The 25,404-nt window shown below is 60.0% G+C and overlaps 9 protein-coding genes across 9 annotated transcripts; 5 read left to right on the top strand and 4 right to left on the bottom strand.

Annotated features, from left to right (window-relative positions):
* The first annotated feature begins 1,188 nt into the window (after positions 1-1,188).
* On the top strand, positions 1,189-4,475 carry THITE_2111346 (uncharacterized protein). Its single transcript, XM_003651236.1, has one exon. The coding sequence runs from the start codon at positions 1,693-1,695 to the stop codon at positions 4,078-4,080; it is 2,388 nt and encodes a 795-aa protein (XP_003651284.1). The 5' UTR covers positions 1,189-1,692; the 3' UTR covers positions 4,081-4,475.
* A 1-nt stretch (position 4,476) lies between these two features.
* Positions 4,477-7,508, top strand: THITE_2111344 (uncharacterized protein). Its single transcript, XM_003651235.1, has 4 exons — positions 4,477-5,859; positions 6,057-6,846; positions 6,901-7,348; positions 7,414-7,508. Exons 1-3 carry the CDS (start codon positions 5,098-5,100, stop codon positions 7,107-7,109), a joined length of 1,761 nt encoding a protein of 586 aa, XP_003651283.1. The 5' UTR covers positions 4,477-5,097; the 3' UTR covers positions 7,110-7,348; positions 7,414-7,508.
* Positions 7,509-7,638: 130 nt separating this feature from the next.
* Positions 7,639-9,063, bottom strand: THITE_111929 (uncharacterized protein; the record flags this gene model as incomplete). Its single annotated transcript, XM_003651234.1, has 1 exon — positions 7,639-9,063. The coding sequence occupies one exon, from the start codon at positions 9,061-9,063 to the stop codon at positions 7,639-7,641; it is 1,425 nt and encodes a 474-aa protein (XP_003651282.1).
* Positions 9,064-9,392: 329 nt separating this feature from the next.
* On the bottom strand, positions 9,393-11,330 carry THITE_2111338 (uncharacterized protein). The gene is made up of 3 exons (XM_003651233.1): positions 11,022-11,330; positions 10,347-10,936; positions 9,393-10,274 (listed from the first exon to the last, which is right to left on the bottom strand). The coding sequence occupies exons 1-3, from the start codon at positions 11,157-11,159 to the stop codon at positions 9,683-9,685; spliced, it is 1,320 nt and encodes a 439-aa protein (XP_003651281.1). The 5' UTR covers positions 11,160-11,330; the 3' UTR covers positions 9,393-9,682.
* Positions 11,331-13,837: 2,507 nt separating this feature from the next.
* THITE_2111335 (uncharacterized protein) lies at positions 13,838-17,855 on the bottom strand. The gene is made up of 4 exons (XM_003651232.1): positions 17,741-17,855; positions 17,131-17,683; positions 14,228-17,048; positions 13,838-14,158 (listed from the first exon to the last, which is right to left on the bottom strand). Exons 1-4 carry the CDS (start codon positions 17,747-17,749, stop codon positions 14,107-14,109), a joined length of 3,435 nt encoding a protein of 1,144 aa, XP_003651280.1. The 5' UTR covers positions 17,750-17,855; the 3' UTR covers positions 13,838-14,106.
* Positions 17,856-18,522: 667 nt separating this feature from the next.
* THITE_2111334 (uncharacterized protein) lies at positions 18,523-20,113 on the top strand. Its single transcript, XM_003651231.1, has 2 exons — positions 18,523-18,738; positions 18,833-20,113. Exons 1-2 carry the CDS (start codon positions 18,715-18,717, stop codon positions 19,964-19,966), a joined length of 1,158 nt encoding a protein of 385 aa, XP_003651279.1. The 5' UTR covers positions 18,523-18,714; the 3' UTR covers positions 19,967-20,113.
* On the top strand, positions 20,114-21,291 carry THITE_2111333 (uncharacterized protein). Its single transcript, XM_003651230.1, has one exon. It carries the CDS (start codon positions 20,261-20,263, stop codon positions 21,176-21,178), a length of 918 nt encoding a protein of 305 aa, XP_003651278.1. The 5' UTR covers positions 20,114-20,260; the 3' UTR covers positions 21,179-21,291.
* Positions 21,292-22,205: 914 nt separating this feature from the next.
* On the top strand, positions 22,206-24,124 carry THITE_120112 (uncharacterized protein; the record flags this gene model as incomplete). Its single annotated transcript, XM_003651229.1, has 2 exons — positions 22,206-22,821; positions 22,896-24,124. 2 exons carry the CDS (start codon positions 22,206-22,208, stop codon positions 24,122-24,124), a joined length of 1,845 nt encoding a protein of 614 aa, XP_003651277.1.
* A 716-nt stretch (positions 24,125-24,840) lies between these two features.
* THITE_2086434 (uncharacterized protein) lies at positions 24,841-25,397 on the bottom strand (the record flags this gene model as incomplete). Its single annotated transcript, XM_003651228.1, has 2 exons — positions 24,841-25,044; positions 25,380-25,397. 2 exons carry the CDS (start codon positions 25,395-25,397, stop codon positions 24,841-24,843), a joined length of 222 nt encoding a protein of 73 aa, XP_003651276.1.
* Between the last annotated feature and the right edge of the window lie 7 nt (positions 25,398-25,404).

Genomic DNA, 25,404 nt, shown 5'->3' with positions numbered 1-25,404 from the left:
GCTTCGCAACACTGCCTCAATTGATTGACGCTCGGCTGTGGCGGGGACCCCAGAATTCCAGCTGCGCGAGAAACCAGACCAGTTATCACGTTGCATGCTCGGCAAGGCAATCTCGCACACCCTGAAGACGAAGAGGAGTCATCCGAGACGGCTGTCAGCCACATCACTGACCAATAATAAACATCTGGTTGGATCGTTTCGAGATCGAGCCGGCACAGATGGTTGACTCAATTGAGTGCCGCACCCGGTCTTGCATGGACTGAGGTGCTTGGCACTGTGCCAGGGTGGACCTCGCAGTTGCTGTATGGTTCGGGGGCTGGTATGGTATGTTTCAGGGGCCGTCAGCTTGTCAACCTCGTGATCTGCCTTCCTTAATTCTGGTTCTGTGGCTGTCCACAAGCAATCAATCCAAACGGAGAAGATATACGGAATAAGTTGAGACGAAAGAGGCAGCCTGGCGGAAAAGCAATTGAAGCGTGAGCCTTCTGTTTTCTTTCTTCTTTCCGACCATGAACAAGGAACTTCCTGGTGTCCAAGAAGTGAGGGACATCAGTTCCTGAATTGAGGGCAGAAGAACACTGTGTGGAAAAGGAACGCGACGACAACCACCTTCCCGATCGTCAAAACCCGTGTCGTGTAATCGTCGCTTGAGTCATCCTCTTCCCTGGCCAATTGGGGGCCTTGCCATTCAGGGCCGCCTTCTTCGCGGGTCAGACTGGAGGGTTTCCTGTGACCTGGAATGGATAGTGGGGTAGCGGTCCCACAGGTCAACCGCTCGCCGTGTTCTGCAACCATGACGGCTCCTTGCCGCAGCAGTTTGACGGTAGCTGGTACTGAGGAAGCGGGGATATTCTGTAGCCCTACGAGCTGAAGACGTGCCCGACTCTGTCGAGTTACCAAGCAAACCATGCATTAATTGACTGGTTCCAGAGTCGAAAAGCCTCACATTTGGGTTTGTGATGTTTCGATGTCAAAACAAGCTCTACTCTGGGCTTTGCCTTCATGAAAGCAGAGCCTGCGCCTCGGAGGGCTGGCGGTGGCGGCGCATAAAATGGCCAGGCTTCAGGTACCCGTCCCACTGGCGGGCCGGGTGGCGCTATTCCTAATACGGCTCGCCGAAATGCTGGAGGAGACCACCGCTGAGCTTGGAAGGACGAGTCGAGTTCGCAAGAGCGCTTGTTGCCGGAGCAGGAACTGAAATATCGGCCTGACTCCTTCGGACATCGCTCGTCTTTCTTCTCCCTCTTCCTTCAGCGGAACTTGAGATTGTGCGCGAAGTACGATCAATTGCCCAGTTGGCGTGTCAACCTGTCTCTGGCGCGTTACACCGGGCAGTTGCTGCAGCAGACGAGACCTTCCTCTCAAAGACTGCTGCCCCTCCTTGCCCACTTCTCCGTTTCCTGCTTGCCTCTGCCTCTGCAGACAGACTCGGCCAGACCCGAGTTGCGAAGAGCTGACCAACCCGTCAATTGCTCTATTAAGAAAGCGACTTCGACGCCGCTTCCGTAAGCAAGACCACCACACTTCACGGTGGACCACCAACGAAACATCACCACCACAGCGCAGACGGCCTCGAGTTTCAATTACCTCGAGCCAGACTCGGCGAAGCTTTCCGAACCCTTCGCCGTTGCGGACGCCGAATTGGTTTTGAACCCGTGCGGCAACCCGAAGGACACCGCAGCAATGACGAACATGGCCCGACACGGCTCCGTCGGTGCCTTCAGCGGGTTCTCCGTGAGCCAGCCGGCCCTCGGAGCGGCCCTGCAGTGGCTCCCCGCTATTGGCACCCCCGAACTTGACGAGATGATCAACGCGTTTCTTCCCGGGCCCGCTTCGATCCAGGACAAGCGTGCCCACATCTCAATGGACTTCTTCGAATACTCGCGACGGACGGGCGAGAACTTCAAGTTCTACCCCGTTCCTTCCGGGTCCTTCACCCCCGTCACCGCATCACCAGCTACCTCCGCGCTCTACGACTCGGGCTACGCATCGAGCTTGAACTACTCCTCCGTGCTGTCCCCTGCCCCGGTCGCCCTGGCGCCTTCCGATGGGAGGACGCAGTCCCGCTCATCTGCCTCCAGGAAGTCCAGCTCGTCCAGCTCACGGCGAGAGACCGTGGACTTTGCGAACCATCCCGGCATGCGCATCCTGACCAAGGATGGACGGGACGTCACCAACTCGGCTTCCCGAGGCTGCAAGACCAAGGAGCAGCGTGACCATGCTCACCTCATGCGCATCATCAAGGCTTGCGACGCGTGCCGGAAGAAGAAGGTCCGCTGTGACCCCAGCCACAGGAAGCGCAACGCCTCGCAGTCTTCGCCGTCGTCGCAGCCTGAGCAAAAGCCCGTGAAGCGGTCAAGGAAGGCAGAAGAGTCGCCCCCTGTCACCGTGGCAGATGCCTCGGCGGACTTATTCGCTGGGGTCTTGAACGCCCCCGAGGTCGCTCTCACGTTCCCGGCTGTGGATGCTGGCTTCCCTCAAGACCTCGACGAGTTTTGGAACGACTTCATCACCTTCGATCCAGAGCCGGCCCCGGTTGCTGCTGCACCCAACTTCGACGACTTTGTTTTCGACCCCTTCACCGACTCGCAGAACTTCTCCCCAAGCTCTGGGTCTTCGTCCACCTCTCCGTCACAAACCTTCACGCCGTTCACCCCGGCGCCTTCTGGCGGCTCCCCGGCAACTGCATCTGATGCTGCGGCTGATTTGGCTGGCGGATTCTCACTCCAGGACCCGACTGTCCCCTACCTCAATCCGGGTGTTGCCCACGGCACCAACTACATCGACTTCAACCTCTATTCGCCCGGTCCTGAAATCATCGACGATGATCCTGTTCTTCAGCTGAGGGACCTTACCAGCCGACAACCGTCACCACAATCTCACGAGCTCGCCCAAGCATATGCCATTCACAATTCGCCGCGTGCCCTTGCTGCCGAGCCTGTAATACATGCACCCATCTCTTGGGCCACATCCGCAGGCGACCGACCTGTTGACGAGAGACCCGCCATCGCCGCCAGCTCAATTGACGGCGCGTGGTACTATGATCCTGAGCCGAGCTTCCGTGAACGAGACCGCACCTCTGGCAGGTCGTCGACGCTCAGACAATTGAACACCAATCACAACAGGCTTGCCGGTTCGGAGGCAGGCGTTCCTTGCCCGTCCAGCGATGGCCGCATTACCCATGGCGATGCTTCTGAGATCGGGCCTCTTCTCCCGGTTTCTTCTACCGCCATGCACAGCGAGTATCACAACGGTGGAGCGCCCAGCACTGTGTTTGCCCGTGCTGCACAGTCGTCGGTTAGTCCGTGCACGTCACCTGGACCTCGGAGGCTAGAACCCGCCACTGTTGCTGGCCCCGCATCCTCCACCGTTGAAGCGGCTGTTTCGACCGACGCCGTCTCGCCTCGCACGATTTCTCAGCTCGCCACGGCTGCAGCTTGGCAACCGCGCCTCCTGCGTGCGACCGGTTCAACGTCCTCGGCAGCTTCCAGCCAGCCATGCCATGGTGTTGTCGACGGCTCGCTGGGCAGCGCTGCTCGCCACGACCAGGGTTGCGTAAGCAGCTCCCTGGCGAGCCAGCTGCTCCCTGGCCGCGAGCTTGGGTCGTCTGCCCTCGTCGATGCACTGCGCGGCGTCCAACTGGACGTTGGAGCAGCCCATGCGATGTTGAGGACCACGGTGTTCTCGACCCTGCCAACACGGTGCAACGTCGCTGGGGAAGGTGTGATCAACAACACATTCTTCTTCCAGCTTGCCGTGTTTGGTCTTGTCTCTCTTCTCTGCGCCCGCGCTCTGCAGGCGCTCCTGGCAGATCAAGTCAACCTCGTCAACATTCTTGCCATCAGCAGCATATCTCTGGCCCGGCTGGCACCTCGGTGCGCCGGGCCGCCGAGCGTGGCGTTGCCTGTCTCGAAAACCTTGCCGTCACCACCACCGTCGCCGTCCGGCATCGTTGGCCAAGTCCGGTCGACGATCCAGTCTGTCACCGGGAGCCTAGGGGCCCTCCGGTGTACGGTGTCACGGCGGGTGAGGAGAATTGTCCCTCGCCTGCCATCGGTGCAAACCTGGAGGTTGCAATAACCTCCTGTGTTCATCTGGGCAAGTGTTTTGATATGCATGTGATGTTTCTGGTTTGTTGTTAGCGAGTGCATTTTTGACTATGATACCCCAGGGCTGGATTAGAGACATGTGGTCGTCCTCTTCTCTTCCTATGCATGTACTATATTCGAGGCTTGCTTGCTCTGCTTAGCGATGGCAGGCGAGTGTGGTTTGTGGTTGCGGATGGGTCGGGGGGAGGACGAAGCTTGGTGGTCTGTGAGGGCCCGACTCCGAGGCGTTGCTGCCCTTGCTACTCCTTTGACTGGGCTTCGGACTGTCGGGCCAGACAGCAGGTAGCTCGGCTCTTCGGGCTTGACAATTGAAGGTCTTCACAGGCCATCGTTAATTTATTTCAGCCTGTCCCTTTAGCGTGGTGATGACTGTGATTTGCTTTCACTCGTCGATGGCACGCAACCAAGCGGCATTGTTTGTACTGTAAATTCACCCATCCACACACCTGAGCGAACCTCGGTATTCCGTACTTCGTGAGCTTATCGGGGGTTTGAGAACTTCGTTAGTATCCACATGTTTTTTTCACTGGTTGACCCACTCTTTCACCCTTTCAATGTCACAAATGATTCTGTCGGTTCTGTGAATGTTCGATGCTTCCTGTGTAATGTATTTGGACAACGCCTCTTCAGGTTGCCTGTGGGCATGCAGGCTCCATTGAAGTCAAGATTCAGCCTTCTTTTTGATTCAGCTTACTGTCACCGTGTGCTCGCTACAAGGTCCTCTCTTGGTCCTTATTTTATCCCGAACACACGGAGCCTGCTTTGGGCGAAGTTGCACCTTCACTTTCTGGCACGAGCATTTTCATCCCGGCATCACTCGTACCAGCATTATTTGACGGAAGTATCTGCTCTTTATTTTGAGCAGTTGCCTGCTTTTGCTTTTATTCTTATTCGCCGCGGCTGGATCAGCTGCGACTTCATTGGAGGTGGTCGTCCGGGGGCAAGAGTTGAGGTTCAAAGAGGTTCGACAGGCTGCTGGTGGTCAAAAATGGCAGGCACGCTCTTCCTTAAAGCCATCTCGGCCACCGGCCTCAAAATCGCTGCGTTTCTGCAGTCGCTCTTTCTGTTTCCTGTCAACACCCTTCTGCAAGTTGTGGACCTTGTACCCTTCGCTCGACGAACGAGTCAGCCAATCCTTCCCTGCTCGACTGCTGGCTCCGGCTCGAGCACGCCGCCTTCTTCCCGACAACCCCACGACGACGTTGACGCCGGCGGCCGCCACGCTGCCAGCGATATGATGGCGGCCTCATCTTCGTCAGCGGCATCGGACCCAGCCAACCCCAAGACGCCCGTCCCCGGAATGGCTTCGATCTCGCCGCCCAACCCTCCTGCCGGGAAGTTGGACTGCTCGCCGACCAAGGCGGATTCGCCCGCCGCCGACGCCCAGCTGAGCGGCGTGCTGTCGCGCCTGGAGCTCAATGACAACCGGTCGGCGGCGCCGACGACCCCGCTTCATGACGGTGTGAACGGCACTGGCGCCGGAGCCGCGCAGAACGGCACGTTCCCCTGCTATCCGGGCCCCAATGGCACCGACAGCGCCACTGCGCGGGGCGTGACGCCGGCGCTCCCAGGCTCGCTGGAATGCTCGGCAGCCCAGACCAGTAAGTCTGAGGAGACGGCAGCGATGCCCGTGACGACGACGATTCAGCTCGGTAGCGACACGATCCAGATCCAGGCCAAGCACGAGACGCCCGAGCAGGCAGCCGAGAGGGCCAAACATAGCCGGTTTATGAGGGAGGCTCTGGATATGGTGAGTCTGGGAACTAATGTGTTTTTGTTCTTAAAATTGGAAGCATATGTCGATGCCTCTGTGGTTGGTGGGCGAGGAGATCTGTTGCGTTTCGAGCTGCAAGAGCCCCTCCTGCCGGAAACACTGACATTCGACGCTCCCTGCATCTGCTGTCAGCTTCCTGACTGCCGTTTTAGCTTTGCTAACAAGCTCGGTAGGCCAGACTTGCTCTCCGAACCAATGAGACCCCGGTCGGTTGCGTTCTTGTCTACAAGGAGCGGGTCATCGCGAAAGGCATGAACGCTACCAACGTCACCCGTAACGGCACAAGGCATGCCGAGCTCATGGCTATATCCGCCCTGCTGTCCTACTCGTCTTCCGCCGACCTCGAGCCCGCAACGAATGGCTCTCGTGAGGGGCTAGACACTACCAGGGCGCCTCTTACTGACAAGACCAATGAGATGCAGCCCGCCGAAACCAGTACCTGGGGAGACGTCGATCCACGCGACGGCCACCTCTATCCTTACGGCCAAAAGCTTCACCCGTCGCCTCGCGTGGACATATCGATCATCCGAGAGTGTACCCTCTATGTCACAGTTGAGCCGTGTGTCATGTGCGCCTCTCTCCTCCGGCAGCTCGGGATTAAGAAGGTGTATTTCGGCGCCGTCAACGACAAGTTTGGCGGCACCGGCGGTGTCTTCCGGATCCACAAGAACTCGCCGCGTTCCATGGCTTCCGCCCCGCCGACGCCTACACCCCAGAAGGGCAAGGGCCTCGCGAGGCCTGTTCTCGAGCGCCTCCCGGCGTCGACAGACGGCGTTTCGGATCAGAGGAATGCGATGGAAGATAACAAGGACGAGAACGGCATCATTATTTCTCACATGGAGTCCGCCAATCTTCCAGGGGATGGCGGTAATATTGAGCGTGGATTCGAGGCCGAAGGGGGCTGGGGGCGAGATGAGGCCGTGACCTTGTTGAGGCAGTTTTATGTCCAGGAGAACAATAGGGGTCGGTCATTCACAATACCTGGTGGCTCCGAGTGTCCGCTGACGTCTTGCGCAGCTCCCGTCCCGAGGAAGAAGGAAGGCCGAGCCGCCCGCCTGGCGGCAATGATGGAGCGCGATGGTCACGCGGGTGGCCCTATGATTGTCGCCAACGCTGTGCCGACGGCTCAGGGCGACTCCGGCTCAAGCACGACCGACGATCAAGAATCAAATATTGAAGCGACGGCTGAGGACCCTACTGCGGCTGCGGGGGCCCCCGCGGCCTAGCTTGCCCTACGTCGCCACTGCAGCAGGAAGCAGGAGGCGGGAACGCCGGTAGGCTACCAATGCGGTCAGGGGTTCCCTTGGATCGGATTCCAGGCGTTCCCCTCGCCGCCTTTCGCCATATTTTGAAACATGACCAGGCGAAAATGGGTGGCCGGTTGCCGGTGGGCTGGGCTGCCGCATGGTTCAAGTCCATTGGTAGACGCTCGAACCGCGCCCGTTCTCCGTCAGACTGTTGACAGGTATGTTCACCCCGCCTGTAGCCGCTGAGCATACCGCCCTGTTAATCTCCGGTTCACGTCAACAGCGGAGAAGAACAGTGGCTCTCGCATCGACACGAGTTTGGGAATGTCGTCTTATCGCATGACCCTCCTGCTTGTACGCATATTTACTGTTCGGCAAACAGTGGAGGGTTCGCTATATCTACGGCATCCGGCCTACGACACGTTGCATGATAGGGCATCTACGACCATCCATAGATGTAGCCTCGCGGCTTAGATGTAAGGCATAGACAACTGGCCCTTGGCCTTTCTCAAGCACCGTCGCTGCCCCTGCTGACGCGGACCTGACTCTCGCTCTGACCCTGATGGTGTGCCTTCAAACGCCGCTCCAAAGCCTTAATCACCCCTTTCCCCCACGCCTTGGCCCCGCCGTGCCTGCCTGTCCCAGCCTCCTCCGAGAAACTGACCCGGCCGGTCCACCACGCCAGCCAGTCCTCCGCCCTCGCGCCCGCGGCCGCGCGGAACAGCCCTGCGCTGACGTCGATCAGATCCGGCCGCACACGGTCGTGCCAGAAGACGGTGGCGCCGCAGCGCCCGCAGAACTCGCGCAGTCGGCCTGGCGAGGACTCGTAGGCTTTCAGCGGTGAGTTGGTGGGCAGGCGGGTGAAGTCGAGCGGGCGGTAGTCCTCTTCTTCTTTTTCCTCCCCCTCTGGTTGCGGCTGCTGCTGCTGCTGCTGCTGCTTCTGTTGCTGCTGCTGCTCCTCCTGTTGCTGCTGCTCCTGCTCCTGGTGCGGTTTCTGCGGTTGCTGGTGCTGCTGCTCCTCCTCCTGTTGCTGTTGCTGTGGATCTGGGTGGGAGGAGGCGTTTGCGGTTGCGGCTGGGTTGGTGGACGACCCGGCTTCGCCCGGCTGGGAGAGGCGGATGAGGATGTTGCGGCGGGGGATGAAGGACCATGTCTGGATCTCGAAGCCGCTGGTCAGGCGGCAGGTCTCGCAGGCGCAGGTCCCGGCGAGGTAGCGGACGTGTTGGGGCTGGTGGTTTGGGGATGGGGAATGATGCGAGCGGAGGAGCGCCGGGTCGGGGCGCAGGTACCACTTCTCGCGGGAGGGGTTGGAGACGGTGGTGGAGGGGGTGCTGTGGTAGGGGAGCAGCAGGTCGGCGTACGGGGAGTCCGGGTTGAGGGCTGGGTCGGGCGAGGGCCGGGTGATTTGGAGGGAGATGGAGCGGCAGTGGCAGGAGGCTGGGAGCGTGGTGCTTTGGTCTGGGGAGGCGGGGGAGTGCTCTGAGGATTGTGGAGGGGGGTCGGCGTTGGGCAGCCAGGCAGAGAGGCCGCCGTCTTTGGTGTCGCGGATGTGAAGGTGGCGCCATTGCTCAGGGAGGCTGGAGGTGGGCGCCGGGCCGTCGACGACGGCGCCCGTGGCGACCTCCCATGACCATTGCTCAGGGGCCGAGGATGGGGACGGCCGGCTGGCGCGGAAGACGTGGCAGCCGCAGGTGGAGCAGAAATACCTGGTCGAGGCCGGTGAGGTGGAATAACTCTGCAGCCCGGCAACGGAGGGAGCAGGGTGGGAGGAAATAGGGGCGTAGGAGGCGCACAGCAGGCCTGTCAGGTGGCGGCAGCTGTCGCAGTGGCAGAACGACACCTCGGAGAAGAGGCTCTGGTTGCCCCGCGGAGCCACGGCCTGCCGAGCGGCACCGCAGTGGCAGGAGATGGTGAAATTCCGGGCAGCGGCCATGACTTCAAGGGATCTTCGAGAGTCTGAGTGGTGATGCATTGGAACAGCAATACACGGCGTCACTTATAAACCAGATCGCACCGGCTCGGCATGGTGTGCCTGGCGGCCCGCAACAACGGCCCGACACCGTCCAACACGGTCCGACGATACGCCGACGCGGCCCGCCGCTCCAGTGGGACAAGCAGGAACATCCGTTCACGACTCCGTAAACCAGCTGGCTGCGCTTGCAACGCGAGAAGGCAGTCACCACCGGCGTGCCGAGTCACGAGTCACGGGGCGATGATCGTGCATCTGACCAGTTGCCGCTCGCGCTGAGCGTTACTCTCGGGCGGGCCATTCGCGTGAGATTTAATGTTCTCACCAGACCTTAGCGCTGCGTGACCCCCGTCGGTACTGAATGCACTGTATCTGAGCTGCTCACTCTCCGGAAAGAATACCCAGGCTTTTCTCGAGTCGTGACTTGAGGCTTTCATTTCCGTTTTACAATATAAAAAAAGTTGAAAGAACATATGGACTGATCCTGATCTCGGACGTCCTCCTGCATCGCAAACACGCGAAGCAGAACAAGCCGTACCACCTACACGGACTTTCCGGACCGGCCGCTCGCAACAGCTATGTCCTAATCCGAGGCCGACGTCTTTCCATCAATATTCACTGTCACGCCCTCGGCGCCGGACACCGATCTGCTTGGGCCGGGACGCCAGAAGTCCTTCTTCCCCTTCGCCAGACGGCCCATCCAGGGGGGCATAATCCCGCCATCAGTCACCAAGGACCAAGGCTCCTTGAGCTCCTTGTTGGGGGGCACAATGCGGCCGCCCGAGGCCTTCTCGATGATCCACACGAGCGTGTTGATCAGGATGTACAGGCAGATGCCGCCGATCAGGCCGTCGGCGATCGAATAGGTGAAGGGCATGAGGGCGATGGTCACGAAGGCCGGCAGCGAGTCGCCCAGGTACTTCCAGTTGATGTCGGTCACGGCCTGGACCATCATGGAGCCGACGAGCACGAGCACGCAGCCGGTCGCCCAGGGCGGGATCGAGGCGAAGATGGGCGCGAAGAAGATGGCGATGAAGAAGCAGATGCCCGTCGTGATGGCCGTCAAGCCCGTCTTGCCACCTTCGCCGATACCGGCACCGGATTCGACGAAGGCGGTGACAGGTGGCGTGCCCATCAGGGATCCGATCGCGATGGACATCGAGTCGACCATGTATCTGGAATCATCGTCAAAAGTCAGCTTCTCTCGGGCAGGGGAACACAACAGGGCGCGGATGGGCAGTGCATACGCCAAGGTAGACCCTTCAAAGTCCTGCGTGACGGGATCGACGAGGTTGGCGTAGCGCGCCATGGAATACAGGGTGCCGGTGGTGTCGAGGATGTCGACGTAGAGGAAGGTGATCAGCGCCAGGCCGAACTGGCCGCCGTAGGACCCGATGTCCCAGCGCTGCACATTCAGGACCTTCTGGATCGGGTGGAAGTCGACCACCTTCTTGAAGAAGTCGAAGTTGCTGTTGCCGACGTCGGTGTAGGGGAAGTACGTGACGGGGGTGGTGCGCGGCCAGGAGATGATGGAGACGAGGATGATGCCGAAGATGATGGCACCCTTGACACGATACAACATCAGCATGGCTGTGAAGACGCCGCCGCAGAAGATGCCGATCCACATGGCCGGGTTGCGCATCTTCGCGCTGTCGGGGCACTGTCCGGACGCGTCCAGAGAGCCGGACGTACAGCCGGCCAAGGCGACGGGCGTCGAGGTGCTGCCGACGATGAGCCCGATGCCCTCCGAATACGTCAAGCCGATCAGAGTCAGGAAGAGCCCGATGCCGACGCTCGTCGCCAGCTTGATGCAGCGGGGGATGACGCGGGCAAGCCACTGGGAAGGTTAGGACTTTCTTGGCCAGTTTTGAAGAGAAGCGTCGAGATTGCTTATAAAACGAGGACAGGGGGAAATAACCAACCTGGCGCAGTCCAAGAAGCGCAAGACCGAAGAAGATGAAGCCTTCAACGAAGATGGCAGTCAGAGCGACCTCATAAGGCACCGCCCCCGACCCGTGCTCGCCAACGACGGTATAAGCGAAGTATGCGTTCAGGCCCATTCCCGGTGCGACTCCGACCGGCCTACGGAAAAAACAGTCAGCGGTCTGCTTGCCTGCCTCACCACGGAACAACATTGCTTGCTGCTGGACCCGTCCGGGCTGCAGTCGGCTTTTTTGACGTACAAGTTGGCAAAGAGACCCATGCAAAACGTTGCCAGGGCGGAGATGGCAGCCGTGGCAGTGACAAGATCCTTCTTGACCTCGGCCGCACACAGGAGATACTGCGTGTCGTTCTCGCAGGGCACCTGCCCGGCAACCGGGGGAGCATCACACACGCAGGTGCCGCCGGTATCCGAAACGATGCTCGCGTTGACGGCGATGATGTACCTGCAAACGGTCAGAACCCAAGTCGACAAAGCACACACATCGCCCACCCTGGTATGAAGAATGCGGTGGGCCACTCACGCCATGGCAAAGAAGGTCGCGAGGCCGGCGCGCAACTCGGTGAAGAAGTAGGAGCCCTTCCTCTCCTTTGGCTGTTGTGGTAGGAGCGAGCTCCCTTTTAGCACTGGACCCCGGCGACAGTTTGTTCAAGTATCGTGTGAATCGCTCACATGGCCACATCCTTCCAGCCTGAACCAGCGGCCGACCGGACTGGCGGCGATGCGCCGGTTGGTCTTCTCGATCCAGCCCATGCTTGTCCGTTGTCTCTCTTTCGAGCAAGTGTTCGTCCAAACACAGCGAAAGCTCGGTTTGTGCGGGGGCGGGACCAGGTTCGCGGTCAAGAGCGCAGGGGTTGGAAGCGAAGCATTCACAACAAGGCTTGGCTGCACCACAGCGTTGCTGGGGAACGTTGGAGTTTTTTACCAAGCTGGTGGTGGGTGGAAAGCCATCCTTTTGACTAAATTGGAAGGGGAAAGAGAAAAAAAAGGGACCCAGCACCGAACCAGGCTCACCGGGCAGCGCGAGATGGGATGGAGAAAAAAAATTCGCGAAAATTTGGCTTATCTCTCGGGCCGTCTGGAGACTGGAGCTGGCTGCCATCTGATTCCCACCTTGCGGGTGGCCACTTACTGTAGTAAGGAAGTGTACACATGGACCGGCTTGCTCCCGGGGCTAACACTAGCGTGGGACTTCCATGGTGGTGTGTGGGCATCCGAGAAGGTGATGCATGAGCTGCTCACCCTGCCGTTCCCCCCGGGCTGGCGGCAAGATTCTGCATGCAGGCAACTGGACTGGACATGGGGAAGGAAGGCTTCTGTGACGCTGCGCTGCTGCAAGTAATCCATCCACTACCTTTACTAACTGTATGGGGTGATCTCATGCTGGTGGCGTGTTACTGTGTTGGACATTCAGGGGCGAGTAACTGAAAAGTTACACAATACACTACAGAATGCTCTGCGGCGACGATCCGCCAGTTCGGTTGGAGGCATATTTTCTGTGTCGAGTTAATTTACTCCGCATTGACTGGAACCCTAGATGGCAAGCCATTGGACTCGGTTTCTTTTATCAGATACATCATCAGCTCTGATTGGGGCGCACTGGGTGACAAGGCTGCCATGAGATGAACCTGCCGACTCTCTCCGCAACACCAGTCCACATGTGCCTCGGCTGGACTACCTATCCAAGGCAGGTGCGCACCAGCTAACTACCTAACTTCCTCACTAACCCAAACCAGACGTTTCTTTCATGCGTAAGGCCAGCGATTGGCGGCCAGACCCCACAAGCCACGCTGCGATTGCCGGGGTAGCGAGATAAGAGATAGCGCAGTTAACGCCAGTTGAAGCCTTTTTGCCCACTGAAACACCACCACCACGCGACACCAGCTTCCGCCTTATCAGTTGGCACAAGAGAAGAAAGAGCTGAACAACCTCGTGGCTCTGCGCGGTCCGATCCGACACGCCCCCCACTCGCTTTGGGGCGAGAGCCGAGTTCAGCCCCCTTGCCGCCTGCCTGCCGTCCGTTCGCGGGGTTGCGGCCGGTTCCGACGCTGCCGCTGCCGCTGCCGTCCGTCTGAGACACGACGGCACGAAGCGCGTGCAGCGGCTGGTTGGTTACACAGTGGTTACCTTACTCCGGTATTCGAACGAGCGCGCCTTGAGTGTATGTTTTCTCAAGCCGCGTTCCGACAGTTCGAACGGGTCGGGTCGTGACATGTCGCACCACGCTGGGGAAGCCCAGCCTGATTCTTTGGGGTACCGGCTGAGCGCTCAGTTGGTTCGTGGAACTGTCCGGGCGCTGCTTTTCCAAGCTCCAGGTCCTCGAGTAAAGAGCTGGACAGCGCCCACGTTACCAGTATCGATCTCAAACGCTGGTACTCGACTCCGCCGTCTGAGATTCAATGGCATTCTACATCACGTTCTTGTCAGAAGTCGTCGGCGTGATATCCTGTCCAGCCCACACAAACTCGCCCCAGAGCTTCCAAGCATATCACTAACACCACATTACGTCCGTGGCCCCGTATGCTGAAAATCATCTGCAGTTCGACGAGACACACAGCGGCTATCCTTCGCGCCTGCTGCACCGCACCACAACCGAGTTACAGCTGCGCAACCTCAGTCTGGTCAGGAACTGGTGAATAGCGCCACAAGGCTCGGTGCGACTGTGACGCCTGTGGGTTGGGCATCTCATTCGTTTCAGTCTGAGCCCCAGCTTGTGCGCAGCGAGAGAAGGCTGGCCGATTGAGAGACTCGGTTGCAGCACTCCTTGGTGCAACGGCGCTCCGTGACTCGGTTCAACGTTCGAGGCTTCACGTGGAGGGGGGAACGCGACGCGGGGAGCTGGAGCTGGGGCTGCGCCCGGCGCCACCAAACCAGGAAGGAATATGGTCGTTCCAACGCCGCCGCCGGCGGACCCAGAAAAGTGCTCTTGCGCGCCGAACGCCGCTCTCTATTATATCCTACAGACCCAAATCCGATATACTCCGCGCATCGCTATGCTGATCCCTACTCCCTCCCTCTTGCCCGGAACAGACCGCGCCGTTGTGTGTGGAAACATGCGAGGTTAACTACCGGTTGCTGATGTGTTGGATGGCGGCGAGCCATTTCTGTTCATCCGTCCTGTAGCAAATGAGTTAGAAAAGAAAAAAAACGCCAACACATGAAATGAGTTTGCGGGGAAGCACTCACTTGTCGAACTTGAGCAGCTTCCCCAGCACCGGCACCAGCTGCGCCCGGAGCTTGTTGTCCTTCTGCTCCAGAAACTGCAGGAGGATGGTCTTCAGATACATGGCGTCTTGGCTGCCGCCCGGCAGCGCCGCGGAGGAGCCGTTCAGGGCGCCGGTGCCAGACCGCGTCGAGTCAATCGAGCTCCTGCCCGAGCTCGCAACGGCCGGCGACGCCAGCCTCGCCTGCAACGTCTTGGCCTCCTTGGCCAACTTGTCATACCGCAGGCGGTAGTCGTCCAGGGCCCTGCGCAGCTCGGCGTTCTTCTTCTCCGCGTCGCGCACCTGCTGCTCGGACGCGTCCAGGGTCGAGCGCAGGCTCGACACGGCGGAGCGCATCTCGGCGACCTCGGCTCCCGCGCGCTCCTCGCACGCCTCGAGCTCCTCGCGCCGGCGGCGCCACTCGCGCTCGCGGTGCTCGAGCTCGTCCTTCTCGCCGGCCAGCGCTTTGACCTCGCGCTCGAGGTCGCGGATGCGCTGGCGCAGCTCCTCGGCCTCGCGGGCCTTGCGCCGGGCCAGCGCGCTGGACTCGTCCTCGAGCCGGTCGCGCTCCTCGACGGCGGCCTCCATCTTGGCGCGCATGTCGCGCACCCTTGCGTCGGCGCGCTCGTCCACGTCCGCGAGCAGGCGGCGCATCGTCTCGGCCTCGCGCGTGCGCTCCCCGAGCATCTTGCGCGCCTCCGCCAGCTCCTCGTCCAGGCTCTCGCACTGCGCCTGGCTCTCCCGGAGCTGGATGCTCAGCTCCGCCGTCTGGTCGCGCATGCTGCCCAGCAGGCTCTGCGCGTTGCTGTACTGGCTGGTCTTGAGCTCGACCTCTTCGCGGAGGACCTCCTGCTCCTTCCGGAGCCGGCCGGCCTCGTCCTCGAGCTCGCGGATGCGCGGCCGGAGCTTGGCCGCCTCCTCCTGGACCCGCTGCAGCTCGCGCGTGGCCTTCTCTTCTCTCGCGGATATCTCGATCTTTTCCGCCTCGGACCGGCGCAGGTCGCGGCCTGCGATGCGCTTCTCCTCCTCCAGTCGTAGGCGTGCGTTGGTTTCTTGGCCCACTTTCTCGTGGAGCGATTTGATCTCGCCCTCGCGATCAAATGCCAGACGCTGCGCGCGGGCGAGCTCGGCCTTGAGCTCCTTCTCGCGCTTCTCGAGATTGCGCAGCTCGGTGGTCTTTGCGCTAAGTTCCTCGCGCGTGGTCTTCAGGGCCGCCGAGTCTTGTCTTAGGCTCTTGAGCTCGGGCTGGGCCTTTTGGAGGACCTCTCGGAGTTCCGTGAGATCTTTGTACCGCGTCTGGGCCAGCTGCTGCGCGGCGGCCAGGTCGGACTGCAGGGTTGATGTCTTCATCTTAAGATTGTCGAATTCCTGCCTTAAGGACTCATGCTCGCTTTGGAGTTCGGCAGCGCCCTTCGCTGCTGAGGCGGAAGACGCAACCTCCTGCTCGAGCTCCGAAATGCGCTGCTGCAACGCTTTCTTCTCTGCTTCGAGTTCTTTGATCCGCTCCTTGGCCTCGACGTGATCCTGGCCGATCGTCATGAGGTTCTCTTGGAGGTTCTCAATCTCCTCACGCAGATCTTCTTCTGTCTTGCGCTTCTCCAGCAGCCGTTCAATCCGATGGTCCTTCTCGGCCAGCTCTTCCTGGAGACGAGCCAACTCGGCCTGTAGCTCGTCAACTGAGGAGTCTTCCCTTGGTGAGGGTGGCGGCTGATCGGTGGTCGACGCTTCGCTTGGAGCTGGCTCCGAGGCGGCTGCTGCTGCGGCTGCTGAGGCGCCCCCCTTTTTCTTCTTCTTGTTCTTCTTCTTGCCGCTAGCTGCACCTGTAGGGGGTGCCAAGGAGCTTTCTTGGGTTGATACTGGGCCCTCAAGGGGCGCAGGCTTGGTCGCAGCTGGTTGAGACTGCTTGGTAAGCTCCGTAATCCTTGCTTCGTCCTCCGCCTTGGCTTTCTTCAACTCCTCGATTTCCGACGTCAGGCCTTTGATCTTCTCGTCGAGAGAAGACTTTGTCCGCAAAACTTTCTCCAGTTCGGATTCCAGATCCTTGTTCCGGGACGAGATTGAAGTGAGCTGGGATGCTTTCTCCTTCACGGCCTCCGCCGCGTCGCTCCTCGCCTTTTCAGCCTGTGCCTCGACATCTTTCAGCTTGGCTTGCGCTTTGTCCAGGCGCTCGGTGAGCGTCGCGATCTCTGCGTTCCTAGCCGCCAGCTGCGTTTCGACAGAAGCCTTGATGGCAACGGCGTCTCTAGTCTCGCTGAGCTCCCTGGTGGCGTTCTCTAGGCTCTCGATAAGACCAGCGCTGTGCTCTTTCGCGACGGACAGCTCGTCTTTCAGATGGGTGACTTCTGCCTGAAGCTTCTCGATCTCTTCGGTCTTTTTCTGGACTTCAGCTTGTAGCTGGGGAATCTCGTCGTCGTAAGAGAAGAATTCCTCGCCATCACTGCCGTCCGCCGGCTTTTCCTTGGGGTGCTGGGGAACCTTCTCAGCATCTCCAGCGTTCTTCACAGGCTCCTTGTCCCCCAGGCTGTCTTTGGATTGTGCGGATTTCAGAGAGGCGAGTTCTTCCTTGAGTGCTGCCAGCTCCTTCTCTGCCCCATCCGCCCTTTCCTTGTACGCGTCCTTCTCGGCCGTAACGCGTTTGAGCTCCTCCATCAGCATGTCGCCCTTCAGGTTGATTTGGTTGAGGTACTCAACCAACGCTTCCGGGTCCTTAATAGACGTAAGCGGGGTGTTTTCCCTGAGGGCTTTCTCGAATGGCTCGATGGACGTCGCGCGGCCATGTGCGATGCGGTAAGAGCGTAGCAATTCTGAGGACGTAGTCAGAGGAAAGAACTAGCCTAGCAGGAGGAAAAGAAAACATGCGGGGATGGGGACGGGTGCATGACGAACCTGGGTACGTCTTCTCCAGCTTTTCAAGCTTTCGCAGCCGTGCTCGCACTTCTGGCGGCAACTCGGATGCGCCAGGTGCGGCGGTTGACGCAGCGTTGGCCGGCTGATCTGCGCTTGCCTTGGCAGCCTGCGCAAGGTCGCTGGCGGGCCTGGCATCGGAAGGGCCATTGACGGACGCATCGGCATCAGCCGGAGGCGTGTCGCCTCCTGACTGACCCGTCTTTGTGGCATTGCTCGTGGATAACGGCGTCGCTATCCTCGACGGGGCAGCTGTTTCCTCGGAATCGTCGATGACGAAGGCCGCCTCGAAGACGGCCGGATCGGGGTTGGCGGTGCCGCCGTCGCCGTTCGCATCTCTGGGTGTGTGGTCTTCGCTGGCTTTCTTAGCCGGGCGTGGTCGTCGGGCGGGAGACTGGTTTCCTGCAGCGCTTGTTGATCGTGACCGTCCGGAGGTGGCGCTGGATGCTGTTGGCGCCGGCTTCTGGGACTCGAGAGCTGCGCGCTGCCTCGCTTGCTCCTCGGCGATTGTGCGATCAATTGCGCCCTTGAGTCTCTGTTGGAGAAGCCGTCAGACTGGTGCCGTCATGGGGCGGACAAGCAAACCCCATACCTGGAACATGGTTGCGGTTCATTCGCGAACCTCGTCGCGGGAACCGCCCGGATCAAAATATAAAGTATCTTGTCTGTCGACGAATTGCCCAGGGCCAGCTGTCTCAATGCTGTTCGGGGGCTTCGGACTCGGAGTGGAGAGGCAATGAGCCCGCCCGACACGCGCCAACAAGTTGGAGAACACACAACCTCCCCGCTGATGCACGCAAACACAGTCACCGTTCAATTGAGCGCTGTCATGCTCTGTTTGCGTGTTGTTTCGGTTTCAGGAGAATTGTTGTTTCGCTTCTGCGCCGCACCAAGCCACCGTGGCCAGCCTTGCATCCCAGGCCATGCCAAGACCTTTGACACGGAGTTTTGGGTTCGGCCACTGAGGACCCCAGTGGAGCCCTTGACCGCACTGCCGCCGGCAAACCCGCAGTGGGGAGCTGTCTGGACGGTAATACTCCGTAATGTACCTGGTAATCTTATTCGTAGTGGGCCGTGAGCCCCGGTTGAAGTACGAATGACTACCTGGTAACCTGCCTCGCACGTTGCATACACAGTACTGCGTATTCTTTCAAAGTGCCGGAGGAGCGGGCCAGCTTGAACAAAGATGCCGTTGGCAGCATGTCTGGATAGCTCCTTCAAAACTCGCTAGATCACAGATCGCATACACGGTATGCTTTCTTGGGAGGGAACAGCTCCTGGTTTGGCCCCACAAGCATCGTGCTAAAGCAAGGGAGCATCGGTATTCATTTAAGCGGTAGTCAATGAGGTCACCTTGCGCAAGCTCTGGGCATCCTTGTTGTTACACCCTTGCACAATCCGTTACCTGGCGCACAGCCAACACGTAGCGAACAACAGCTCACCGCACCACCCTGGTTGCCTGCCAGAGCTCTTCCAGGTTTGGCAACAACACAGAGAGACAGTTCTCGTTTCTCCCCACCACTAAAGCTTCAATGGGCAGGAACACCAGACTCCGATTTTAGCGCAATGGTGTCGTTTTGGCCGTGGCGGGTAAGCATCCTCCATCCGGCGGTCGATCGTGCGTCTCTCGCTCGTCTCGCTCGTCGCCAGCATCACCGCCAAAGCTGACAGACATGGTGTGCAGAAGGATGATTCCTCCCCCGCTTCATTCGAAAAGGCCCTCTCGGGTCTTGCCGCCAAGATAACGGCCACACAGGCCCAGCTCGACCGGACCCGCGCGAGGTCAAGGCGGGTCAAACTGCTCTGCACGCTCTACCTCGGATTCGCATACCTGGTGTATGGCATCGTGCTCGTTCTGGTGGTTGGCTGGCGGAACATGGGCTCGTGGGAATGGACCGGCTTGGCCGGTGGGCCGGTGGTGATTTCCCTCGTTCGCGCCGTCACGACAGCCTTCTTCGACTACAGCATCGAGAGGTTGAGCGCGCGGCTCAAGGAGGCCCAGGCAGAGCGGGCCAAGACCATCCAAAAGCTTAAGGATGCGACCAAGTACGACTCGACTCTCGAGTTGCTGGAGAAGTACGGCGGGGCCGAACACAAACAGAAGGAGCGAAAGGACACGGCCGACGAAGACGAGGGCGTCGCCGAGAGAGCAAGGGACGGGCGGCTGAAGGGGAGGCATGCTCGTCTACCGCAACACACGAACATGCCGCCACCGCCCACAGCGAACATCCCACGGCCCGCCGCGCCCGGCCTCGGAACCCCACAGTCCAGGCCACAGAGCAGACTCGGTCCGCCGTCTCAACCAGCCCTAGCACAACCTGACATGGAGGCGTCGGCCGAATTTGCGCCAAATGCATTCGACGGCGGACCGCCGCCGCCTCCTCCTGCCTTCATGCAGTATCCGCCAGCGGCGATGGGACCCCCAGCCGAAACCCACTGGTACGACCGCATCCTTGATGCTCTATTAGGCGAGGACGAGACGGCAGCCAAGAACAGGATCGTCTTGATCTGCTCCAAATGCCGGCTTGTGAACGGGCAAGCACCGCCAGGGACGAAGTCGCTCTCCGAGTTGGGCATGTGGAAGTGCATGGCGTGCGGGGCGACCAACGGGGAGATGGACGAGGGAACGCGGATTGTACAGGAGGTGCTCGGCGACCGTGGGGTCGCAACGAAAACCGAGACGGCCGATGAAAACGCGAGCCGAAGCTCCGAGGGTGAGCTTGTCGAGGTGGACAAGGACGTGCCCGAGGCCAACCCTCGGAGAGAGGACTCGGCCGCTGAAGGGCCGAGGAAACGGCGAGGGAAAGGGAACAATTAGGGGCGGTGACATCCTTTGTGCGGTCTCTACGCTGTTCTTTCTTTTTGTCTTGTTCTGGAGAGTCTAGCTGTTTGTCACTTTCCTTTGTCACCTGCCATTGGCACCGTCGCATTGCTGGCCTAGCATCCTTGCTGTTGTCCTCAAAGCCATTGTGTCGACCGAAGGGTAACAGCATGTTGTTGGGGCCGTGGGTCTTATTAAAACCGCGTACCGCATATCTTCTGTCACGGGGCGTCGCTTTTGAGCGACGTTCTCACTTTAGCGGTCGCCGCTCTGGGAACTCGGGAGGGCAAAATGGCCAGCCGCAAGCCAGCTCCACCTGGCGCGAACCCATACCAGACCATCCAATGCTCGCATTGTAAGTCCAGCTGCACGGTTCGCTGCATTGAGTCCCATGGCGACTTCTTCAGGTGCCACAACAGGGACTGCCCCCTGCACACCAACCCAGCTCACGTTCTCCCGTTCGAGGGGCTGATCGTGCCGTGGAAGACCTATCCAGACCCAGATCCCGACTACGACCTGTTCGGGGTCCCTTCTCAAGACGACGATCAGCCGCCTACTGACTTCAGACCAGCCACGGGCGGTGGTCGTCGAGACCGCGATCCGTTTCGTCCTTTTGACTTCGGACCGGAACCAGACATGGACAGTATTCGCCGCGACCGTCACCGGCGGCCTCCCCGCGGTCTCGATCCTGACTACGACGAGCGCGAGAAGTGGAGGAGCGACCTCCCCCCGAAGGATGGCCGTCGACCTGGGCGCGCTCCCCCTGACGACGGCTTTCCCTGGTCTGACCGCGTCCCCTTTGACAGTGGCTTCCCGAGGCCTACCCGAGATTACGGCCTCGATCCGGACCGTGGACGCCACCGTGACCGCACGACTTCTCGAACTGGCACCGGCATCCCCCCTTGGGGCGGGCGCGATCCGTTCGACAGCGATTTCTTCAGGCGCGCCCGGGAGCGCCACATGGGGCCTTTCAGCAATTTCTTTACTGCATCAGATCCCTTTGGCAGCACGTTCTTTCAGTCCAGCCGCGGCGGCTACGGCCACGCCACGGGTGGCCTGTTCGGCCCGGACAGCGACTTTGCCCGCACCATGGCCGACATTGACCGCATGACGGAGGGCCTGGGCCGGATGGGACTCAACGATGACCCGTTCGGCTCCTTCTTCTCGTCGCCGTTTGGTCGCAGGCGGCCTGGTCCAGGACCCTTCTAGGCCGTCTCCGTTGCTGAACCTACCTGTGTTGCCCGGCTCTGCTCTTCCTGTATTGTCATTCTTTTGTTTGCATCTCGTATTTGTTGCCGGAGAGTCGGCTCCCTCACCTGAGGAATTCCGATGTGTTTCCCTGGTTTCCTTGCTGAGACGAGCGCACCCCCTTTCGGGCCGCAACGCACCGCGGTTGGGCCGCTTCCCGCAGGTGAGTGAGTCATGGTAAGTTCAGAATGCCACATACGCCAGAATAAACATGATTTCATTTGTCAGTCCCGCATTTTACCACGTTGTCCTCAGCGTGTACAGTCCGGTGCCAGGCTGGCCCACGTCGTTGACCGAGTAAAGCGTTTCCGCTGGAGTTGCGTGTACTAAATGGCCAGGCTTCGCTCCAGCGAGCCAGCGATCTGTCGGACATGGCATGCCCTGAGTGAACGGTTGTTGCCCTGACCGCATCCAATCCTGCTAGGAATGTGATGTATGGGGCGCCGCTTAGACAGATCTGCCTGTTGCGCCTCACCACGTGGTCGCCCGAGAGAAAAAGGACGTCGGCCACCCCATTGGCGAGAGCCCCTGAACAAACATACCTATCTACGTCGCCTCCGCTCGCTGGTCTTCTGTTTGATAACTCAGACACCCACAAGTGCGGAATCGGCTTCTCCTGTTGCCACGCAGGCCTAGAGGAATGACTTTGTCATGGCATGGTCCCTCGGTCTCTCGGCCACGCAAACGCGGCCATCGCGTTTACACGTTTAAAACTTGTGGTCTTCTGCTATTTGACGGGGCCGTCGCCCAATGTTCATCCTCGATGTCTTGCCACTCTGGGTTAAAGAGATTCATAACATGGCCGTGTCTTCCGATCTCCTTCGCCTTCTCGTCTGTTTTTGTCCAAGTCTTTTTTTTCCATCACACACTCCATCTCCAATGACAATCTTCCCACATCTTCGGCACACTCCTTTCCTTCCAATGTTTGGGAACCTCTTCCTCGTGCCCAATGGAATAGCAGCCACGCTGCGCCAGAAAGTCGGGCAAGATGGACATTCGCGACGGTCAGAACACTCCTACCACCACTACCACAGACTACGATTCAGGTGACAGTGAGAGTGTCGACTACGTCTACGAAGGGCAGAGGCATGTCGAAAGACAGAACAGAAAGGGGAGCGGCCGCACAAGGAAAAGGTCTCCGAGGGGCAAGACTCGCCGTCCCGCGCGCTGCGTGTGCGGAACCAACCGGGGAGATGAGGATAATACCGAAATCTCAACTGGTGGAGAGGACGACGACGGCGACGAGAAGCGCGGCCGTCGCGGGCGCAAATCAGAACCTCGACCGTCGAAGACCGGCAGCTCCTCGGGATCCGAAGACACGAGCAACAAGACGGACAGGAAAGTCCGTGGTGCGCGGAGTCCCTACATCGAGGAATATCCTGATGAGTTACCACGTCCAGTAGTGGTCTTGAGGAAGCACGCACTTCCGCGGAGGTTCTCCACCTCCGACACGGACCATGTGCGAGCTCCCGAGAACCCTTCGCTTTCGTCGGGCTCCCAGGCTATGTCCTCGAAGGGAGAGGGTCTGCCTCCACGACGACTGCACCGAACGGTGAAGGAGGCTCCCAAGCATTCCGGCCGCTACACAAGTCGCCTCGAGTCTTGTAAGACCGGTGAGGGTGAGTGGACGGCCAAGATCGAGCACGTGCTGGGCAGTATCGGACTAACAGAGCCTCAGACAAAACTCTTGGCGGTGATGCCGTGGAAATCCTGTCTGACTCCGACGGGCCGAGCCTCCCTACACGCCGCTCATCCCATGAGCACGCCCAGGGGGTAACGACTGCCGTTTCTCGGAGTACGGCATGGAACGATCATTCACCGCCGCAATACCCCTCTTCCTGGCCGCGGCACACCCCATCTCGGCTCATCCAGCAAAGACCCTGGCACCGTGGCCATGGCTCTGAGAGCGAAGAGAGAACTGAGGAGCCGGAACAAACGGCCAATGAACACAGCACTTCCGCCGAGTCTCGCGATCGGACACGACCCCAGCTTCCATCTGCCCGCGAGAGAGAGCGAGAGCAAGAAAGTGAGCGCTCGTCACGATCCAGGCAGACGCCGTCGCATCCAAACGAGCGCGCGCGGCCGCGGTCGAGAACCGCTGCCAGCCGCGCCAGCATGACGACAATAGACCAGGGCCATCGCTCCGTCGCCACCTCCCTGTGCGAAGTCTGGCGCGGGGCGGCCGAGGACTGGGAATCGCCCTACGCCTCGGCCAGCGACGACAGCGACGACTCGGACGTCGACGAGCCCATCATCAACCCCCGGCGGACGACACACCTGGCCCGTCGTCCGTCCTCCCCACACCTCCTCCCACCGCGCGGCGAGAGACGGGCCTTTGGTTTCCCAACCACGACCCCCCGCTCTCCCGCATATCATCACCACCACCACGCTTATCACCACCAATCCACACGCATGAGGGACCACTCCCTCAGCCCGGTCCAGGACATGATCCACCACCCACCATGGCCGACCACCGACACCCGCCTCCTCCTCCTCCCCCTCCTCGACGACGGCACCGTGGACCCCGCCCCGCCAGATGCGATGACGGACGACGACGAGGCCGGCGCGCACTACCACTACTACTCCTACTGTGCGCGCCGGCCTCCCTCTCGAGCATCCGGCCCGCGGCCCACGCCCACCACCCCCGCGCCGCCGACGACGAGGAGGAGGCTGAGGCTGATGCCGCCGACAGAACGAGGCGGCAGCCGCGGCGGCGGCGGAGGCGGCGGCGGAGGCGGAGGCGGAGGTGGCTGTTGGACAACAACAACAACAACAACAACATACCCCCTTCTTCCGCCGCCGGACCGCGTGTCCCCGCCCGTCTTCGCTGCGCGGCGGACTAGGGAGTTCCTTGCCCCCACGCCGACGAGGCCTGCGCGGTTCGACTTTGGCGCGTGGGGCTTGTGAGACGCCGCGCTGTCGAAGCGGGTGGCGGGGAGGGGGGACGGGGGTTGGTTGTCCTGGCCCCGGCGCTGGCGCCTGCTGTAGCATGCTTATGTATGGGGAGGGAGGGTAGGGGCTACAGGGGCTACAGCCGGGGCCGCGGGCAGGCCGGGTTGTTGGGTCGGTTCTGGCTGGTTCGGCGTCCGGAGTTCGGCGGGTTTAACTAGATGGATGGGCGGTTGGTGGTTAGAGCGGATGGAGGGCGGCATAGTGCTGGTCGGTGACGGCTTTTTATTTCAGAATGGACTGGAGTTCGGTGCGGGGCGTTTTCAGATTGGATTTTGGCTCACGCCTGCACTGGGATTAGAGACGCGGAGTTGGAAGCGTCGTCGACTCTGGGCATAACAGCCTGGGGGCAAAGGGGAAAAGGGGCTGGGCCCAAGGCTGGTGTGTGGCAAAATGGAAGTCCGTTTATCATGGCATCACTGGGGCTCTGGGTTAGACAAAGGGGTGCATGGAACGGCGTTTAAACGGGTTTGGCTTGCTTCAGATTGCTTCTTCGGCTGTGTTTTCGGCTTTCAGGTGGCTCGACTAGCCACGACCACGCTCGTTTCACCAGATATTTCCTTGCGTCATGAGATATCTTAGAACAGATAAACCAAGCGCTAGCATAGACATAGCTTAGCGATATAGAGCTTCAGCCTACTAAGGCTTATCCAGATCATCCCCTCCCTCGTCAGTCATGGTGTAGTGCTCGGGAGGAATGCACCGGTCACCTCGATGTACCGTTCGCGTTCCTCCCAGTGGGCCATGTGGCTCGAGTTCTCGAACGTGATCCACCAGACTCGAGGATTGTGCTTGAACCACGGCTCCGTCGAGAGAGTTGTTGCCTCGTCGTAGCGCCCGCTGAGCAGCCAGACGTCGGCCTTGATCTTGTGCGCGTCCTGACAGCCTCCCAATCCTTAAACGAGCCGACAATGACATCTGAACCCCGCAGCACCGGTCTGGCATGTAAGCCGAGGCATTGGGGGCCGCAAGATGGTTATCGTCACTGCATGGCTACCCAGGTTGCTGACAGGAACACAAGAACGCTAAGTGACTGGAGATTGCGTTGAGCCGAGGAGAAAAGGCAGCATGGCCAAAAATCCTTCGGGCATATATCTCAACAACGCGTCCGAAGATGTTGCTGATACCGTTAATGGGTATCTGGTGGTCCCAAACTGGAAGAAATCGACCACACACCCCCCCAAGATGGGCGGTTAATTACGCTGCAGCTGACCAATTGCTGCACGGCCATCGCGATT

Source organism: Thermothielavioides terrestris, chromosome 2, assembly GCF_000226115.1.
Source record: "Thermothielavioides terrestris NRRL 8126 chromosome 2, complete sequence".
NCBI lineage: Eukaryota > Fungi > Ascomycota > Sordariomycetes > Sordariales > Chaetomiaceae > Thermothielavioides > Thermothielavioides terrestris.
This window is presented reverse-complemented; position numbering and strand designations above follow the sequence as displayed.

Excerpts from the sequence above, each read along its gene's own strand:
- THITE_2111338 (XM_003651233.1), bottom strand. The coding sequence starts at position 11,159 with ATGGGCCTGAACGCATACTTCGCTTATACCGTCGTTGGCGAGCACGGG. Across the intron at positions 10,937-11,021 it reads CGCTTCTTGGACTGCGCCAG|TGGCTTGCCCGCGTCATCCC; the intron begins GTTGGTTATTTC and ends TAACCTTCCCAG. Across the intron at positions 10,275-10,346 it reads TTTGAAGGGTCTACCTTGGC|ATACATGGTCGACTCGATGT; the intron begins GTATGCACTGCC and ends CGATGATTCCAG.
- THITE_2111344 (XM_003651235.1), top strand. The coding sequence starts at position 5,098 with ATGGCAGGCACGCTCTTCCTTAAAGCCATCTCGGCCACCGGCCTCAAA. Across the intron at positions 5,860-6,056 it reads TGAGGGAGGCTCTGGATATG|GCCAGACTTGCTCTCCGAAC; the intron begins GTGAGTCTGGGA and ends CAAGCTCGGTAG. Across the intron at positions 6,847-6,900 it reads TGTCCAGGAGAACAATAGGG|CTCCCGTCCCGAGGAAGAAG; the intron begins GTCGGTCATTCA and ends CGTCTTGCGCAG.
- THITE_2111346 (XM_003651236.1), top strand. The coding sequence starts at position 1,693 with ATGGCCCGACACGGCTCCGTCGGTGCCTTCAGCGGGTTCTCCGTGAGC.
- THITE_2111335 (XM_003651232.1), bottom strand. Across the intron at positions 17,049-17,130 it reads GCTGGAGAAGACGTACCCAG|AATTGCTACGCTCTTACCGC; the intron begins GTTCGTCATGCA and ends CTACGTCCTCAG. Across the intron at positions 14,159-14,227 it reads AAGCTGCTCAAGTTCGACAA|GACGGATGAACAGAAATGGC; the intron begins GTGAGTGCTTCC and ends CATTTGCTACAG.
- THITE_2111334 (XM_003651231.1), top strand. The coding sequence starts at position 18,715 with ATGGTGTCGTTTTGGCCGTGGCGG. Across the intron at positions 18,739-18,832 it reads TGTCGTTTTGGCCGTGGCGG|AAGGATGATTCCTCCCCCGC; the intron begins GTAAGCATCCTC and ends CATGGTGTGCAG.
- THITE_2111333 (XM_003651230.1), top strand. The coding sequence starts at position 20,261 with ATGGCCAGCCGCAAGCCAGCTCCACCTGGCGCGAACCCATACCAGACC.